Below are 20,136 nucleotides of genomic sequence, written 5' to 3' on the forward strand. Positions count from 1 at the left end.
AGGGCTAGACCTTCACGAATAGAATAGAATAGAATAGAATTCTTTATTGGCCAAGTGTGATCGGACACAAGGAATTTGTCTTGGTACATATGCTCTCAGTGTACATAAAAGAAAATACAGTGGAACCCCGACATAAGAGCTGCTCTACTTAAGAGCAACTCGAGATAAGAGCTGGGAGGGGAGAGATATTTTTGTTCTACTTACAAGCCCAAATTCGAGATACAAGCGCCAAGGAGCTGTCTCCTGAAGCCAAACGCTAACTTCCGCGTTCGGCTTCAGGAGACAGCTGCGAAGCGGCGCGCGTGTTTTAAAAGGTTGCAGCCGGCCTGGGGGGCTCGGGGGGGTGCTTGCAGCTTTCTTTCTTGCTCTTTTTCTTTCTCTCTTTTACCTTCCCTTCCTCTATTTCTTCTTTTCTTTCTCCTTCCCACCTTCTTCCCTTCCTCCCTTCACTCATTCCTCTCTTACTCTCCCCTTTCATAAGTTTCCTTGCTTCCTTCCTCTGTTCCTGTCCCTTCCCCCTTTCTTTCTTTCTTTCTTGCTTTCTTTCTTGCTCTTTTTCTTTCTCTCTTTTACCTTCCCTTCCTCTATTTCTTCTTTTCTTTCTCCTTCCCACCTTCTTCCCTCCCTCCCTCCCTTCACTCATTCCTCTCTTACTCTCCCCTTTCATAAGTTTCCTTGCTTCCTTCCTCTGTTCCTGTCCCTTCCCTCTTTCCTTCCTTCCCACCCTCCGTCCATTCATTCACCCATTCCTCTCTTGATCGCTTAAAGCCGGTCCCTGGTGCAAAAAGGGTTGGGGACCTCTGTCCTACAGGATTGGGTGGCAGAGAAGTTGAACATATGTAAATTTAAAAGTTTAAGAAAGTTTACAAGTTAAGTGAAAGAAACTTCATTATTCATTTATATGTACATGTACATTTCTTCATTAAAAACATGTCTTTCTGCATAATTTAGACTAACTTTGTGAGTTTTTTGAGGGCTGGAACCAATTAAAATTATTTACATTAATTCCTATGGGGAAAAGTCGTTCGAGATAAGAGCTGCTCGACTTAAGAGCCCAGGTCCGGAACGAATTAAACTCGTATCTCGAGGTACCACTGTATAGATTTGTCAAGAAACATGTGGTACAACACTTAATGATTGTCATAGGGGTCAAATAAGCAATGAAGAAGCAATCAATATTAATAAAACTACAATAGTTAGTTAGGATTCTCACAATGGGAATTTACCACGATACACAAACTCATTTATTTTTCTGATTTGGGGAATGGGTGTGCATTTCCAAAAGGCAATTGGACTTTCTTGGGGAGTTTTTTCTTTGAAAATGTTTTGCTTGTTCACTTCTTCACTTCTCTGATGTGGTTGAGAAGCCAAACATTTTTAAGGAAACTGGCCCCCATCCCCAAGAAAGCACCTTTGGGACATCCATACGGCTCAGAAGCTGAAATGGTTGGAGGCAGGGGCGAGTTCCTCTTCTATAACCCAGTGTTTCCCAACCTTGGCCACTTGAAGATATCTGGACTTCAACTCCCAGAATTCCCCAGCCAGCATTTGCTGGCTGGGGAATTCTGGGAGTTGAAGTCCAAATATCTTCAAGTGGCCAAAGTTGGGAAACACTGATACTGTATAACCTACCGATGCACATCGCAACATTTTGTGCATGTATGGTTGCTATGCTCTCGTACGTGTCCCCCAGCGCAATTTTGCTTCCTCACTTGCATAGAGGAACAATTTTCCTTCTGTGCATGCTCAGAGAGGAAGCAAGACCATTGAAGAGATACCAACCAGATCACTAGAATCCCAAGTCTTATTTTGGATTTCCTTATAGAACATTTCCCCACTTCCTGGTTTGTTGATTTCCATGGGCAAAAGAAGAAAGGCGTTGGGGGAAAAAGGAGAGAAAAAGATAAAAATGAAGGGAATCCTCCAATGAAGATTCAGGGGCCCCCACCAAAACTTTCTGTGTATGAATAGAAGTTGACGAACAGTTTGTTTGTTTGTTTATTTGTTTGTTTATTTATCTATTTATATCTATTTATATCTATCTATCTATCTATCTATCTATCTATCTATCTATCTATATATATACTGTATATATATTCGTAGATTTTCACGGGTACAGGTATGACGGTCTTGGTATATTTGGGTTTCTTCCCGTGTAGGATTTGGAAATTTCTGGCGACGTTTCGACAAGGTCTCACTCGTCATCTTCAGGCTGGTGTTTCTGTCCTTGTTCTCAGGCGAACACTGCGAGACCTGAGCTGCCTTCCTTCTATAAATACTGGTGGCTGGGTGTGGTTTGATGGCTCAGCAATTGCCTGCTGTGTAGAAACTTCCTGGTGAGTCAGTGGGGTAACAATTGGGGTCGTTGATGTAGCTGAGGTATGCTGATTAGTTAATGGTTGTAGATTAGGCGTGATATCCTGAGTAGTTGGAACTTGCAGGCTACTTGATTGCTTTACAATGTGTGTTCTGAGTCTGGTTTCTATGGCTGGGATACGTTTGAGGGCTGGAAACCCGAATATACCAAGACCGTCTCATATATATATATCTATATATATCTATATATCTATCTATCTATATCTATATCTATCTATCTATCTATCTATCTATCTATATATATATATATATATATATATATATACATATATACATACATACATACATACATACATACATACATACATACATATACATATATACATATATACATATATGTAGATTGTTTTGAGTTCGGGTTTTGCCCTGTGTAATATTTTGCATGTTTATGCGACGTTTCGGTGAAATCACATTCACCATCATCAGGCTGAAGTTTCCAAGCTTCGTGCTGTTGTAAAATTGAATGTTTGCAACTGTCCTTTCTTCCTAGTATATAGTGTGGGGGTGGAGATTTGGTTTGAATGTAGCAAATAGATTGGGTGATTATGTTTCAGTGATCTGATTGGTTGGTGTAATCATAATTATTAGAAGGATTGACATGGTGATTTTTATGAAGTGTTTTTTGTTTAAGGCTGGTTTCCAAATTTCAAAATTCCAAATTCATAATTATTAGAAGGATTGACATGGTGATTTTTATGAAGTGTTTTTTTTGTTTAAGGCTGGTTTCCAAATTTCTGGTAGGCGGGACGTGTCATCTCTTTTATTCATGCAAAGGGGGCTCCTCTCAATTTCTATGGCTTCTAGAGCAATTCTTCTATATAAATTCTCTGTTTTGTGAAGTAATTTAGTTTTTTCAAAGTCAATTTTGTGCCCTGTTTTTTTAATGTGCTGGACAAGGGAGGAAGTCTTTTCTTCTTCTTTAACTGCATTCACATGTTCTGCAATGCGTTGGCTCACTCTTCGGTTGGTTTGTCCAATGTATGTGGCTGCACATGTTTTGCAAGGGATTTCATAGATTCCTTGGTATTCCAATTGGATATACATATATATATATATATATACACACACACACACACACACACACACACAGATAGTAAAATACATGATGAAGGTTATAGAAGAGATACTCATAGTAAAATATATCTATGCAAGAATAGAAAAGAAGATATAGGAATAGAACATATCAATGAAAGAATAGAAGAAGAGATATAGGAATAGAAGAAAGGAATAGGAGATATAGGAGAGCATTTCAGTCCTATTACTACTGGCATGTCAGTCCTATTTTAATAATGCATTTTCTAAGTGCTTTTTAAATTTCTGATAGTTTTTTAAAAAAAATCAATGTTCTTCCAGTGACAGAGATAAGAAGTAGAAAAACAAAAGCAACATAGCCATTGTATACATTGCATTATCTACTTCCTATTTTTCCTTCCACTCTTTTTCCTAGGGAAAATTAAGAAGGTACCTGGTAGCCCTATAGGGGTCGAGCAAATCTCAGCAAATCTTTGAGAAACTATTGAAGCAATGCTTTCCTGAAAACAACCTTCACAACATGTTCATTCCACACCTGATTGACATTGAAGAGGGGATGCTTTGCAGTTCTACATTAAAAAACAGGTAAGTATTCCAACTGTACAATTGGCAGATTGGGAGGACATGCATGGGGGAAATAGTTTGTATAAAGATTCATCCAGGTTCTGGATTAAGACAGAATTTTTTTTTCACTACTCAAAAGGTGCAGTTTAGATCATTAGAATAACTAAAAGTACAAATTCTTTATTTCTGTATGCAGTGGAATGGCAGCTGAATCTCTCTGGTAAATGATTTAGCTTTACTAGATAAATGGTCAAAGCAATGGAAACTGCAGTTTAATGTTTCCAAATGTAAAATAATGCACTTGGGGAAAAGGAATCCTCAATCTGAGTATTGTATTGGCAGTTCTGTGTTAGCAAAAACTTCAGAAGAGAAGGATTTAGGGGTAGTGATTTCTGACAGTCTCAAAATGGGTGAGCAGTGTGGTCGGGCGGTAGGAAAAGCAAGTAGGATGCTTGGCTGCATAGCTAGAGGTATAACAAGCAGGAAGAGGGAGATTGTGATCCCGCTGTATAGAGTGTTGGTGAGACCACATTTGGAATACTGTGTTCAGTTCTGGAGACAGTCACCTACAAAAAGATATTGACAAAATTGAACGGGTCCAAAGACGGGCTACAAGAATGGTGGAAGCATTTAAGCATAAAACGTATCAGGAAAGACTTAATGAACTCAATCTGTATAGTCTGGAGGACAGAAGGAAAAGTGGGGACATGATCGAAACATTTAAATATGTCAAAGGGTTAAATAAGGTTCCGGAGGGAAGTGTTTTTAATAGGAAAGTGAACACAAGAACAAGGGGACACAATCTGAAGTTAGTTGGGGGAAAGATCAAAAGCAACATGAGATAATATTATTTTACTGAAAGAGTAATAGATCCTTGGAACAAACTTCCAGCAGTCGTGGTTGGTAAATCCACAGTAACTGAATTTAAACATGCCTGGGATAAACATATATCCATCCTAAGATAAAATACAGGAAATAGTATAAGGGCAGATTACATGGATCATGAGGTCTTTTTCTGCCATCAGTCTTCTATGTTTCTATGTTTCTCTCTGTGTGTCTGTCTCTCTCTGTCTGAAATTATTAAGTAATGAGAGAGAGAGAGAGAGAGAGAGAGAGAGAGAGAGAGAGAGAGAGAGAGAGAGAGAGAGAATAAAATATTTTGGAAGTCACTTCTTTAGAATTTAATAATCCTTTCCTTTCCTTCCCTTCCCTTCTCTTCTCTTTCCCCTTTATTTTTCTTTTTTTTGATATTTCACTTTCTTATTAGTTTTCCTTATTCTTTCATTCAAACTTTGTACGGTTTTTAATTCTGTTGAAAAAACCACATCAAAATACTCAAAATCTTGCATTTCTCTTGAATTTGAAATATAGACTTTACAAAGAAAATTCCAAATCTGAAATATAAAACAAATCCATGTATTCAGTGAAAGAGTCCAGGAACAGTTTCTAATTAGAATTGAACTTCATATCAGACCTGCTTTTAAGATTTGAGAGCTATTCTGAACATCAAAACAAACTCTCAGAGCTTGTTTAACCATTCTTCTAAAGACTAAGAAATCAAACATGAAAACAGACATTCTTCCAGTACAGTAATATGTTCATATTTCCAGTAATAGGAATAGTTTTGAAGCCAAGCTTAGGTTTCGGGAAAATGGAATAAATTTTCAAGGAGAAAAGTAATTCCTCTATTTTTTCCTCAATTTTCTCTTAAATTTTTATGAACCTGTCCAGTTTTTCCCTGCAACTACAATACTTTTCAATACTCCCTATTTTTAAAAAGAATGTTTTTTAATTTTTCTTTTCCTATTAGGCCATACTTCTGATCCCCGGTCAAAATTCACGTATTCTAAACAGTTCTTCTATAGATGCCATAGTTTAAATTTGTGATTAATAATAATAATAATAATAATAATAATAATAATAATAATAAGTATAAGTATACAAGTAGTGCTGAGCCAACTTTCTCAAAATATAAAACATTAAAAATGTAGAAAATGGGGGGAGGGATCATAATTCTACCTGGATTATAGATTCCTGAGATCAAACAAGACAATTCTTAATAATTTCCATTAAGGATTTTTACATCCAACAGCTACTTGTTCCAAGTAATTTCAATTTCAAGGTCTTTGCTAAATATTTTGTGGCATACAGAATTATATATTTACGAGTAGGATTATTTGTTTGAGAAACGTTTGAGGCCAGATGAATTAATTTGGAGCTAATAATACGGAACGGTAGAAAACATAGTTTTATGAGACAAAAAAACTAGAACTGAAACCTATTCTTTGATCTATAGCCACAAAATTTATTTCAGGTCATCTGGGGACCATAGCAATCATGAACACTTGGAACATATTGATGGTGAAATGGTAACTATCATAATTCAGGGGAGAATAATAATAATAATAATCCACAATTTACTACCAATTTGTCAGGCGGACCTACAGGTTTCTTCTCAAGATGTTCCAAATCGATTCAGATTTGGGAGGAAGCTGAGGGGGGGGGGGAGAAACTTAATTCCAAATAGGCTGCCCACGCCAATTTATATTCACTGGGATGTCCTTTGGCTCTCCAAGAATCTGTATATAGTGGTACCTCTGCTTATGAACTTACTTCGTTCCGTGACCAGCTTCTTAAGTAGAAAAGTTTGTAAGAAGAAGCAATTTTTCCCATAGGACTCAATGTAAAAGCAAATAATGTGTGCGATTGGGGACACCACAGGGAGGATGGAGGCCCTGTTTCCTCCCAGGAGATTCCTAGAGAGGCCCCACAGAGGCTTTTCCCCGCCTTTTTCTGACCTTGTTTCCTCCCAGGAGATTCCTAGAAGCCCCATGGAGGCTTCTCCCCACCTTTTCCGGCCTTGTTTCCTCCCAGGAGATTCCTAGAGAGGCCCACGGGGGCTTCTCCCTGCCTTTTTCGCCCTTGTTTCCTCCCAGGAGATTCCTAGAGAGGCCCCACAGAGGCTTCTCCCCACCTTTTCCAGCCCCTCCTCCCAGGAGATTCCTAGAGAGGCCCCACGGAGGCTGTTACAGTTTCAAAGGCTCGGGTTTGTAAGTGGAAAATGGTTCTTGAGAAGAGGCAAAAAAATCTTGAATGCCTGGTTCTTATCTAGAAAAGTTCGTAAGGTCTATCTATCATCGTCTGTCTGTCTGTCTGTCTGTCTGTCTGTCTGTCTGTCTAGTCCAGGAGTAGGCAAAGTTGGCTCTTCTATGACATGTGGACTTCAACTCCCAGAATTCCTGAGCTAGCATGATTGTCTCAGGAATTCTGGGAGTTGAAGTCCACAAGTCATAGAAGAACCAACTTTGCCTACCCCTGATCTACTCAAACATGTACAACATAATAGGTATAAATAAAAACATGAATATGAACATAGGAAATGGGTACGAATTTACAGACGCTTAGGAATGGGGTGAGGTCGACAGTAGACAGTCTAAAGTTAAAGTTTTGGGGGTATGATGAAGTAACAATGGAGTCAGGTAGTCCATCCCAGGTATTGACCACTCTGTTGCTGAAGCTGTATTTTCTGCAATCGAGCTTGGAGCAGTTTACCTTGAGTTTGTATCTATGGTGTGCTCGTGCGTTATTAGTGTTGAAGCTGAAGTAGTCATTGACAGGTAGGACATTATAGCAGATAATTTTGGGTACTACTCAGCGTAGTTGTAGGTTGTCCAAGCCCAAAATTTCAATTGCATCGAACAGCATGCAGACATCATCCCATTGCAAGAGATGCTTTCTAAAACACCACCCAGTTTATTTGCCACCATTGCAAATGGTGGCAAAGAGATGATGGAAAAGAGAAGGGGGTTCAGAAATTGTCCCAATCCTGTAATCCATCCAGAAGAATGATGGATATCTCCTGGAGCAGTGATCACCAACCAGTGGTTCGTGAGAAAATTTTGGTGGTCCCCAGAAAAAATTATTTGCATCTTTTTAATATTGCATGAAATACTCTTTATCTCTTCAAAAAATTCATATTAGTGGTCCATTTAAAGTTATGAATTTAGAGGTCCAAAAAGTTATGAATTTAGAGGTCCAAAAACTTGGTGACCCCTGTCTTGGAAAGAAGACCTTCTGGATAGAAGACCTCCTGGAAGACAACAGATCTCCTATGTCATGATTCTTAACAGTAGATCAAAACAACAGGCTTTTCTTGGCTGGAACCAAGACAACAGGACTTTCAGAAAAACCTCTATACTGTATTTCCCGTTTGAGTTGCAACAATCTGTAATTTTAGGGGGGGGGGAGAGAGAGAAAGGCTGCATAGCTAGAGGTATAACAAGCAGGAAGAGGGAGATTATGATCCCGCTGTATAGAGGGCTGGTGAGACCCCATTTGGAATACTGTGTTCAGTTCTGGAGACCTCACCTACAAAAAGATATGGATCAAATTGAACGGGTCCAAAGACGGGCTATAAAAATGGTGGAAGGTCTTAAGCATAAAATGTATCAGGAAAGACTTCATGAACTCCATCTGTATAGTCTGGAGGACAGAAGGAAAAGGGGGGGACATGATCGAAACATTTGAATATGTTAAAGGATTAAGTAAGGTTCAGGAGGGAAGTGTTTTAATAGGAAAGTGAACACAAGAGCAAGGGGGCACAATCTGAGGTTAGTTGGGGGAAAGATCAGAAGCAATGTGAAAAAATATTATTTGACTGAAAGAGGAGTAGATCCTTGGAACAAACTTCCAGCAGACGTGGTTGGTAAATCCACAGTAACTGAATTTAAACATGCCTGGGATTTACATAGATCCATCCTAAGATAAAATACAGGAAATAGTATAAGGGCAGACTAGATGGACAAGGAGGGCTTTTTCTGCCCGTCAATCTTCTGTTTCCATGTTTAAAAAATTCCTATTACTGGTCCATGGGATCTAAAGTTATGAATTTAGTGGCCCCCGAGGTCCACATGGTTGGTGACCTCTATATCCTGGAGGGAAGACCTTCTGGAGAGAAGATCTCCTGGAAGACAACAGATCTCCTATGTCATGATCCTTAACGGTGGATTGAAACAGCAGGCTTTTCTTGGCTGGAACCAAGACACCAGGTTTTTCAGAAAAACCTCTATATTTCCCCTTTGAGCTGCAACCATGTGTAATTTTATGGGGGGCGGGGAGAGAGAGAGAACAAGGCCAACTCTTTTCCCACCCCCTCCACCAGAAACTTTCATCTTTTGACAATTAAAAGCTGATTACCTGGCACTCTCTCCAACTGTTGGAAGTGCACAGTGGCATATTTGTAGCCACAGAAAGGAGCGCACTCCGGTGCGGGAGAACATGTTTCTACACTGCATTTGAGAAAGTTTGGCTCCGAGCTATGCACTGATTAATATCAGATCTCTTCCCTGACTTGCTCCTTGATCTTGTCACATCTGGCTGACAAATCCTTACAAGCTTTTCCAAACCAGGGCAGCCCCCATCATGCTCAGGGAATTGCTGGAAGGAAGTGACAAGACCAGCCGAGCGTTGATGTGCCATCGCTGAAACTAATGAAGTTGACTTTTGGCTTCTAGGCTCTTGGAAAGTTGTTGTTTTTTTAAACGGAATAAAATAAAATAAAGGCAACACGACACGCCTCCAGGTTTTGCCACGGGGCAACGAGCTCACCAGAAGATAAGACGAACGATCCACCTTCCCCAAAATTCACTCTGCCAAGCTATTGCGCGATCCTTTTTTTTTTTAAAAAAAGAAACAATGTTTTTTTAACTCCTTACGGGGATAATCTGAACCAAAAAGAGCACCTCGGTATGCACAATTAAAATGAAAAGAGGAAAGATATAGCGGAGTCGTTCAAAAATCTATCTCTGCCCTTTGGAGAGGGGTCCTTTTACATTTTCTTCTTCTTTTCCCTCCTCTCTCTCTATCTTTCTTTCTTTCTCTCTTTCTCTCTCTTTCTCTCTCTCTCTCTTTCTCACTCTTTCTCTTTCTCTCTCTTTCTCTCTCTTTCTCTCTCTTTTTCTTTCTCTCTCTCTTTCTCTGTCTTCTCTCTCTCTTTTCTTTCTTTCTCTCTCTCTTTCTCTCTCTTTCTTTCTCTTTCTCTCTCTTTCTCTCTCTCTTTTCCTTTCTCTCTCTCTCTTTCTCTTTCTCTCTCTCTTTTTCTTTCTCTCTCTTTCTCTCTCTTTCTCACTGTATTTCTCCCTCTTTCTCCCTTTCTCTCTCTCTCTGTGCGCTCTCTCTTTGTAAAAGTTTATAGAGCATAATGTTGGATGCTTTTAAAGATGTTCTGTTTTCATTTTCTCCCCCACTGTTAAAATATTACGTATAGCCCCTCTTATGTCACATGGACTAAACTCACCCACCCTCTCTGCAATTTATTTTTCATTATCTCAAAAACAGAAGAAGGTACCCACGGGTTTACCTCTTTAGAAACATCCCCCCCCATCCGCTACCATCAGCAGTTATCAAAACAGTGCAGACAAAAAGATGCAGAGACAAACTGCACCCCATGAATGTACATTATATACATGCACCCACCTATCACGAATAAACAGAGAACATGCTTGGACCTTAGATCTGTTATCTGAAGCACGGTCAATAAAACTTTTGTTTAAAACCGTGCCTTAACTTTACTTTTTTAAAGTAGACCAACAAAATAATATTCGGAATCATACAGTGCTCAAAAATAAATAAAGGGAACACTTAAACAACACAATATAACTCCAAGTAAATCAAACGCCTGTGAAATCAAACTGTCCACTTAGGAAGCAACACTGATGGACAATCCATTTCACCTGCTGTTGTGCATATTCAACTTTGTACAGAACAACAGATTCAATTAGAATATTTCATTCATTCAAATCTAGGATTTGTTCTTTGAATGTTTCCTTTAATTTTTTTTTTGAGCAGTATATTTTTGCGGGGGGATAAAGGGCAGGATTCCCCATCCCATCCTCAAATTAACTGTTGCCAAATCGCTTCCCTCTGGTCTCGACATCACCACCAACATCATACAAACTACTTCATCACAACAGCACTCGACTGGGGAACATGCGGGAGACAGAAAGCGGGCATTGGGTATCCACTGAATTTCTCGTGCAAAACTTGGGTAGAGATTATTAAACGCAGGCAAACTGGTTGCGATTTACAAGTGCTTCTACCTCTGCGGCAAAGGGGACGGGGAAGCTTAAGCGAAACGGGGTTTTTTTTTTCCAACCACCTGGAAGCCAAAATAAAAAATAAAAAATGACCCAAACTCATTTTCTTGGCCCTCCGTGCTGCTGCTACTCCCGACAAATTATTCTGCAAAACCTGGTGTCCTACAGTTCAGTCAACCGTTACAATGCAGGACACGAATCGTGTTTGAAATCTTGCTGCTCCGGGACACTCCGGCTATTGCAAGGAAGGCGAAGAAGGAGAGAGAGGGGGGGGGGAGAAAGAAGAAAAGAGAGAGAAGGAAGAGAGCTAGAGAGAGGAAGAGAGAGACAGAGAGAGAGAGAGAGAGAGAGGAAGGAAATAGGTAGAGAGATAGATAGATAGATAGGGAGAGAGGGAGGGAGGGAAGGGGAGAAAAGAGCAAGAGAGAGAGAGAGAGGAAGAGAGACAGAGAGGAGACAGAGAGGGAGGAAGGAAGGAGGGAAAGATAGATAGATAGAAAGAAAGAAAAGAAAAGAAAGAGAAAGGAAGGGAGGGAGGGAGAGAGAGAATCCATGCCCGGGCGGTTATTTAAAAAACCAGGCACAACTTTCCTTACCTCCGACATTCTTACACGGCATGTGTTTGAAGAGCTACGCAAGTATTTCCCATCCCCTCCGCTGTGAGTTATACAAAGAGCCACCAGGAAACGTTCTTGTCTGTACAAGTACAAGAGGCAGAGTCATCCTTAGCCTTTGGTCTCTCACCCTCGTCTGAAGCGGTTGCACCTCCGCGCCTGTGTAGGCTCAACGCAGGGGAGTGAAATCAGATCCCTTCCAACGCCACTCCGCCTCACCTCCTCCTCCGCCCCCCCCCGCGCGCACCCACTCCTGGCTCTGCTTCCAGGAAGCCCCCAGTCTGAAGTTGGGACTACTCTGTCTTGTTCTCTCCCTCTCTCCCTCTCTCCCTTCCTTCCATCTCCCACTCTCCCTTCCGCTTTTTTCTTTCTTTCTTTCTCTCACTCTTTCTCTTTCTCTCTTTCCTTCCTCCCTTATTTTCTCTCTCCCTTCTTTCTGTCTCTCTCTTCTCTCTTTCTTCCTCCCTCTAGCTCTGTTCTCTCTCTCTCTCTTCTTCTTCCCTTCTTTCTTCCCCCTTTCTCTTTATCCCTCCCTCTAGCTCTCTCTCCCTCTCCCTCCCTTTCTCTCTTCTCTCTATCTCCCTTCCTTCCTCTAGCGCTTATCTCTTTTCCCTCTTCTCTCTTCCCCTTTCTCTTTTTCCCTCCCTCTAGCTCTCTTCCTCCCTCCCTCTCTCTTCCCTTTTCTCTCTTCCTCCCTCTAGCTCTTCCCTCTTTTCTCTCTTCCCCTTCTCTTTTCCCCCTCCCTCCAGCTCTCTTTCCCTCTCTTCCTCCTTTTCTCTCTCTTTTCCTTCCTTCCTCTAGTTCTTCTCTCTTTTTCCTCTCCTCTCTTCCTTTTTCTTTCCCCCTCCCTCTAGCTCTCTCTCTTCCTCCCTGCCTTTCTCTCCTCTGTCACTTCACTCTTTCTTTCTCTCTTCCTCCCTCTAGCTCTTCTCTTTTTCTCTCTTCCCTCTTCTCTTGTCTCCTCCCTCTAGCTCTCTTTCCCTCTCTCCCTCCTTTTCTCTCTCTCTTCCTTCCTTTCTCTAGCTCTTCTTTTTCCTCTTCCCCCTTTCTCTTTTTCCCTCTCTCCAGCTCTCTCTCTCTCCCTTCCTCCTTCCCTTCCTCTCTTCTCTCTCTTCCCTGCTCTTTCTCTTCCTCCCTCTCTCCAGCTCTTCCCCCCACTCTCTACTCTCCAGGATGCTCCCAACTCCGTTGGAGCCCCTGCAGTCGGAAGCCAGACCCCTCACAGCTGGCTAGAAAAAAGGGCACGACACTCATCTTTCACACGGGTTGGATCAAAAGGAGAGCCGAGCACCCTCCAGCTCCGAATGCTGCTGCCTGTGGAGAGAGAAACCCCACCGAGGCTCTTCCAAACCACAAAGCCATTCAGTCAATGAAGCTAACCTAAGGCCCAATGAAGCTAACCCCCTCCCCTCTCTTTTGGGGTGAGGACTTTGCAAGAATCCATAGGTCTCTATTCAAAGTTCTGAGGGAGGAGGAGGATGAAGAAGAGGGGGATAAAATGATGACGATGAAGATAATTCAGGGTTGTTATTTCTTTTCCTGAGCGAGAAGGTGAGCTTTTTGTTGAAGTACATCTAGCTAAGTCGTTTCTAAAGAGCCCCAAATGTACCGGCGAAATAAAGTGGAGAATATCAATACTCAAATAGCTCACACACATCCGGCTTTATTGGTTTTGATTTTGTTTTTTTAAGTTGAGTGAGATGATTTAAAAGAAAAAAAAAGGAGAGTAAGAAAAAAAGGAAAGTGAGTAGAATGCTTGGTTGCATAACTGGAGGTATTACAAGCAGGAAGAGGGAGATTGACAAACTTTTTACTAAGTCTGCACTACTATTTCTACTAGTTTTTTCTCATCATTTTCCTCCCACTTAGGACTGTATGACTGTAACTTGTTGCTTGTATCCTAAGATTTTCATTAATATTGATTGTTTCTTCATTACTTATTGGACCCCTATGACAATCATTAAGTGTTGTACCACATGATTTTTGGCAAATGTATCTTTACTTTTATTTACACTGAGAGCATATGCACCAAGACAAATTCCTTGTGTGTACAATCACACTTGGCCAATTAATTCTATTCTATTCTATTCTATTCTATTCTATTCTATTCTATTGTGATCCCGCTGTACAGAGTGCTGGTGAGACCCCATTTGGAATACTGTGTCCAGTTCTGGAGACCTCACCTACAAAAAAAGATATTGATAAAATTGAATGGGTCTAAAGACGGGCGACAAAAATGGTGGAAGGTCTTAAGCATAAAACTTATAAGGAAACACTTAATGAACTCAATCTGTATAGTCTGGAGGACAGAAGGGAAAGGGGGGAAATGATCAAAACATTTAAATATGTCAAAGGGTTAAATGAGATTCAGGAGGGAAGTGTTTTTAATAGGAAAGTGAACACAAGAACAAAGGGACACAATCTGAAGTTAGTTGGGGGAAAGATCAGAAGCAACGTGAGAAAATATTATTGGACTGTAAGAGTAGTAGAAGCTTGGAACAAACTTCCAGCAGACGTGATTGGTAAATCCATAGTAACTGAATTGAAACATGCCTGAGATAAACATGTATCCATCCTAAGATAAAATACAGGAAATAGTATAAGGGCAGACTAGATGGATCATGAGGTCTTTTTCTGCCGTCAAATCTTCTATTTTTCTACGTTTCTATTAAGACAAAACAAAAGTTAAAGAAAAATAGGATTATGAGTAGGCAATTTTGGGGGAAAGTCAATCGGAAGCCAACCCATTTTTTTCCTTTCCTTATTTATTTATTTATTTATTGGATTTGTATGCCGCCCCTCTCTGGAGACTTGGGGCGGCTAACAGCAACAATAAAACAGTGTACAATAGTAATCTAATACTAAAAATGATTAAAAAAACCATTAATATAAAAAACCAAACATACATACATACATACCATGCATAGAATTGTAAAGGCCTAGGGGGAAAGAGTATCTCAATTCCCCCATGCCTGACGGCAGAGGTGGGTTTTAAGTAGCTTACGAAAGGCAAGGAGGGTGGGGGCAATTCTAATCTTCGGGGGGAGTTGGTTCCAGAGGGCCGGGGCCGCCACAGAGAAGGCTCTTCCCCTGGGTCCCGTCAAGCGACATTGTTTAGTTGACGGGACCCGGAGAAGACCCACTCTGTGGGACCTAACTGGTCGCTGGGATTCGTGCAGCAGAAGGCGGTCCCTGAGATAATCTGGTCCGGTGCCATGAAGGGCTTTATAGGTCATAACCAACACTTTGAATTGTAATTATGGAAAATCCACTCTATGTTTCTATGTTTCTATGAGAGAACAAATGCAAGGGAAACATTTGCATCAAAACTGACCCAATTTTGGAATGATGGTTTATTGCACACAGGTTAAAGTATGTATCAATTAAAAGCAGGGAGGAATACAACAATTAGGTAATCTCATGCGATGGTGCCGCAGACACCAATCTCTGCCACCTACAGGGTTAAAAAAAATGATTTGCCAATGGAACAGAGAGGCAGTTTCATTATCTCAAATGAAACCTGGATCCACTTAAGAACTCCCATTTTGGCATATGACCTGTGATGGTGTTTCTGCACTAAAAGCATTGGTTCTGTTTTCATGCCTCGAAACTCAAAATGTTTTAGAAATGGAAAAAGGAATGCCGCTCAGTGATAAATCCCAGGCTTTGTGGTCTAATATCCCAAGGTTCAAATCCGTAGCCTCTCTAGATAAGGATGGGGGAAAGAAGTGTTTACCAGCTAAAACAGTCTTACATTTGTCAGTCTTTTAACTCATAGTGAGTGCATGAAGCAATTCCTGCCGTTTTCTTGGCAAGCTGCTTTCTGGATGTGGTTTGCTGTTGCTTTCTTCCCAGGACCTAGAATATGGCTGGCTCAAGATCACCCAGTTGGTTTTGTACCTATGAGCTGTAGGGCCATAGTGGTTAGAATGCAGCATTGCAGCATGTGCAGAGATAGACAAATTAAAATAGAATAGAAAAGAATAGAATAGAATTTTATTGGCCAAGTGTGATTGGACACACAAGGAATTTGTCTTGGCGCATATGCTCTCAACGTACATAAAATAAAATATACATTTGTCAAGAATCATGTGGTACAACACTTAATGATTGTCATAGGGGTCAAATAAGCAATGAAGAAGCAATATTAATAAAAATCTTAGGATATAAGCAACAAGTTACAGTCATACAGTCAACATGGGAGGAAATGGGTGAAAGGAATGATGAGAAAAACTAGTAGAATAGAAGTGCAGATTTAGTAGAAAGTCTGACAGTGTTGAGGAAATTATTTGTTTAGTAGAGTGATGGCGTTCGGGAAAAAACTGTTCTTGTGTCTAGTTGTCTTAGTGTGCAGTGCTCTGTAGCGACGTTTTGAGGGTAGGAGTTGAAACAATTTGTGTCCAGGATGTGAGGGGGTCAGTAAATATTTTACCCGCCCTCTTCTTCCTCAATGGAAGGCAGATTGGCAGCAATTGTTTTTTCTGCAATTCTGATTATCCTCTGAAGTCTGTGTCGGTCCTGTTGGGTTGCAGCACCAAACCAGACAGTTATAGAGGTGCAGATGACAGACTCAATGATTCCTCTGTAGAACTGAATCAGCAGCTCCTTGGGCAGTTTGAGCTTCCTGAGCTGGCGCAGAAAAAACATTCTTTGTTGTGCTTTTTTGATGATGTTTTTGATGTTAGGTGACCATTTTATGTCTTGAGATATGATAGAACCTAGAAATTTGAAGGTCTCTACTGTTGATACTGTGTTGTCTAGTATTGTGAGAGGTGGAAGGGTGGAAGGGTTTCTCTTAAAGTCTACCACCATTTCTACGGTTTTGAGTGTGTTCAGTTCTAGATTGTTCTGGTCACACCACAAGGATAGTTGTTCAACTTCCCATCTGTATGCGGATTCCAATTAACATTGGAAATTAAAAATATGGAAGAGTCGGAATTCCATAAATGTTGAGGTATGTTCTATTGCGGGCTGGAAAAAAGGATAAAGTAACAAAAGTACATTGAATAACCAAAGAGAGCTATTCCCTGTGGATAAATGGATTAATGGGAAAATAAATATAAGATTATTTATACAATTCAATTCAATTTATTAGATTTGTATGCCGCCCCTCTCTATAGACTCGGGGCGGCTCACAACAGCAATAACACAGTATATAACAAATCTAATAATTAAAAGTCACTAAAAACCCCTTATTAAAAGAAAACATACTTATTTATTATTTATTTATTTATTGGATTTGTATGCCGCCCCTCTCCGTAGATTCGGGGCGGCTAACAACAATGATAAAAACAGCATGTAACAATCCAATACTAAAATAACTAAAAAACCCTTATTATAAAAACCAAACATACACACAACATACCATGCATATAGGTATAGGCCCGGGAGAGATGTCTCAGTTCCCCCATGCCTGGCAGCAGAGGTGGTTTTTAAGGAGTTTACAAAAGACAGGGAGGATGGGAGCTGGTTCAAGAGGGTTGGGGCCGCCACAGAGAAGGCTCTTCCCCTGGGTCCCGCCAGACGACATTGTTTAGTCGACGGGACCCAGAGAAAGCCAACTCTGTGGGACCTAACCGGTCGCTGGGATTTGTGCGGCAGAAGGCGGTCTCAGAGATATTCTGGCCCGATGCCATGAAGGGCTTTATAGGTCATAACCAACACTTTGAATTGTGACCGGAAACTGATTGGCAACCAATGCAGACTGCGGAGTGTTGGTATGACATGAGCATACCTAGGGAAGACCATGATTGCTCTCGCAGCTGCATTTTGCACAATCTGAAGTTTTCGAACACTCTTCAAAGGTAGCCCCATGTTACAGTAGTCGAACCTCGAGGTGATGAGGGCATGAGTGATTGTGAGTAGTGACTCCCGGTCCAAACCTGATTATTGTTTTAAACTGGTTTATAATAAATATGTAAAAGTAGGTGTGCAATTGGGTTTGAGCATAGTAAGAATTGCTATATAGATTTGCGACACAAACGTCCAATGTTTTTAAATGTCTTTTGTTTTGTAAGTTATATGTATATATGTTTATAAATAAAACTTTATTTTAAATTTAAAAAAAAAGAATGCAGGTTTTCCAAAAGCGTCTGGACAGTGATACATGCACTATTGGCCCAATATAGATTTTCCTAGGTTCCCAAGCTTGTCTATCACAATTACAGTGGTACCTCTACCTAATAATGTTTCTACTTTTATTTTGTTACACATGTATCCCAAGTTTCTTGCAAGATTTCAAGACAAGGTGCTTAGCATTCCAGCTTCTCATTCTGTCCAACCCTGTGCTATGTTAGTTTGAAGGAGAATGTCCTAACCAAAGCTATTTGCTCATTTTCCATGGTTGGACGTAGACCTGGGTCTCCCCATTCTAGTCCAATGTCTTCACCACAATGGGCTCTAATAATAAACCCAGCATCTACGTAATTTAGGATATGTAAAACAATGTCAATTGCAGCCTACCGATAATTTTTAATATACCTATAGCACAGTCACCTTTAACAATTGTGAATAATTACAGAGATACCAAGCTAGGGATGTTTCTATGTTTATTTTAAGGTTATTGGTTGTGTTGTTTGCCAAAAATGATCTTTTTCTTTTTTTTTCCCTTTGGAAGTCTAACTTAGTGCTGTTATCAAATGACAAAATCAGTTTCCCTAAATGAAAATCAAATTAAGATGTTCTACAGGTGGCACCTCCCACCAAATAGGATAGCAAAAATGTTCCCCATTATGTTGGAAATGTAAGAAGGAAATAGGGTCCTATTATCATCAATGGTGGACATGTAGTAAAGTTAAGCTTTATTTGAAAATGATAGAATAATAAAAGAAATAGTAAAACAGGAGATAGAAATAATCCCGGAATTTTATTTACTGGGCATAACTAATCAGAAATATAAGAAAGAAATTTTACACCTAGTTATTCATATTTTGACCGCGACCAGGATAATATATGCGCAAAATTGGAAAGGGGAAAATATCCCCAAAGAAGAGGAAATTATTAAGAAAATATTAGACTGCGCTGAAATGGATATGATGACAAGACGGTTAAAAGATCAAGAAGAAACAGAATTTTATGAGATATGGAACAAAGTGTATATATGGATAAACAAGAAGAAATATTAAAAGCAAAAAATAAATAAATAAGAGAATTGTATTAGCAGAGATATGATTTAAGAGTTATGTTAGAATTAGCAGGGATATGATTTAAGAGTTATGTTAGGATTAGTTTATGTATAAAGATTTATTACATAAGGTAAAACAAATTTCTTCTTTTCATTTAAAGTAATAAGTTGATTTTAAGTATTTTTTGAATGTATTCTTTTTTCTGTATTGAAATTTTACTTCTAGAATAAGCGGGGAAGAGACAAGCCCATTTCTATGTTAAATGTATGTCACTTTTGTCTATTTTAAGAAAATTAATAAAAATACAGTGATACCTTGTCTTACAAACTTAATTGGTTCCGGGACGACGTTCTTAAGGTGAAAAGTTTGTAAGATGAAACAATGTTTCCCATAGGAATCAATGGAAAAGTGATTAATGTGTGCAAGCCCAAAATTCACCCCTTTTGCCAGCCAAAGAGCTTGTTTTTGCGCTGCTGGGATTCCCCTGAGGCTCCCCTCCATGGGAAACCCCACCTCCGGACTTCTGTGTTTTTGCAATGCTGCAGGGGAATCCCAGCATCGCAAAAACGGGTGCTTCGCTGGCAACAGAAGTCCGGAGGTGGGGTTTCCCAGTGAAGGGAGCATCAGTGAAATCGCAGCATCGCAAAAACACCGAAATCCTCGAAACCCCACCTCTGGACCTCTGTGTTTTTGCGATGCTGCAATTTCACTGAGGCTCCCCTCACTAGGAAACCCCACCTCTGGACTTCCATTGACAGCGAAGCACCCGTTTTTGTGCTGCTGGGATTCCCCTGCAGCATCACAAAAACACGGAAGCCTGGAGGTGGGGTTTCCCATGGAGGGGAGCCTCAGGGGAATCCTAGCAGCGCAAAAACGGGTGCTTCACTGGCAACGGAAGTCCAGAGGTGGGGCATCCCAGCGGCGGCAGTGGGTTTGTAAGGTGAAAATAGTTTGTAAGAAGAGGCAAAAAAATCTTAAACCCCGGGTTTGTTTCTCGAAAAGTTTGTATGACGAGGCGTTTGTAAGACGAGGTATCACTGTATATTGAAAAAAAAAATAACTTAGTGCTGTTATCGAGCTTCAAGTAATACCTTTAGGTGTTCATCTAAAATTCTAGCTGAGTACGGGAAAACCTTCCACTGTGTGTCTCAGAGCATATTTTCACCCCGAGATAAAATTTTAAATGATTCACGGAAAAGGGGGGAGGGTGAAACGAATGAGAAAATTTCAAGAACGGCTTATCATCTCTCAATAGATCAACGTTGCTCCAGAATATTTCTCTCTTTGACCGTCCTGACTGTTCACTTTGCCAAAAAGAAAAAAACAAATCTA

At 40.3% G+C, this 20,136-nt stretch overlaps 1 protein-coding gene across 1 annotated transcript in view; it reads right to left on the bottom strand.

The window, feature by feature from the left end:
- BNC1 (basonuclin zinc finger protein 1) overlaps positions 1-11,817 on the bottom strand; it is a 38,233-nt gene extending 26,416 nt beyond the window's left edge. The window contains exon 1 of the mRNA XM_070763606.1: positions 11,663-11,817. Within this exon, the coding sequence (XP_070619707.1) occupies positions 11,663-11,671 (9 nt within the window). The 5' untranslated portion in view covers positions 11,672-11,817. The remainder of the gene's footprint in view (positions 1-11,662) is intronic.
- Positions 11,818-20,136: the final 8,319 nt, after the last annotated feature.

This window comes from Erythrolamprus reginae, chromosome 10, assembly GCF_031021105.1.
Source record: "Erythrolamprus reginae isolate rEryReg1 chromosome 10, rEryReg1.hap1, whole genome shotgun sequence".
In the NCBI taxonomy this organism is placed as follows: domain Eukaryota; kingdom Metazoa; phylum Chordata; class Lepidosauria; order Squamata; family Dipsadidae; genus Erythrolamprus; species Erythrolamprus reginae.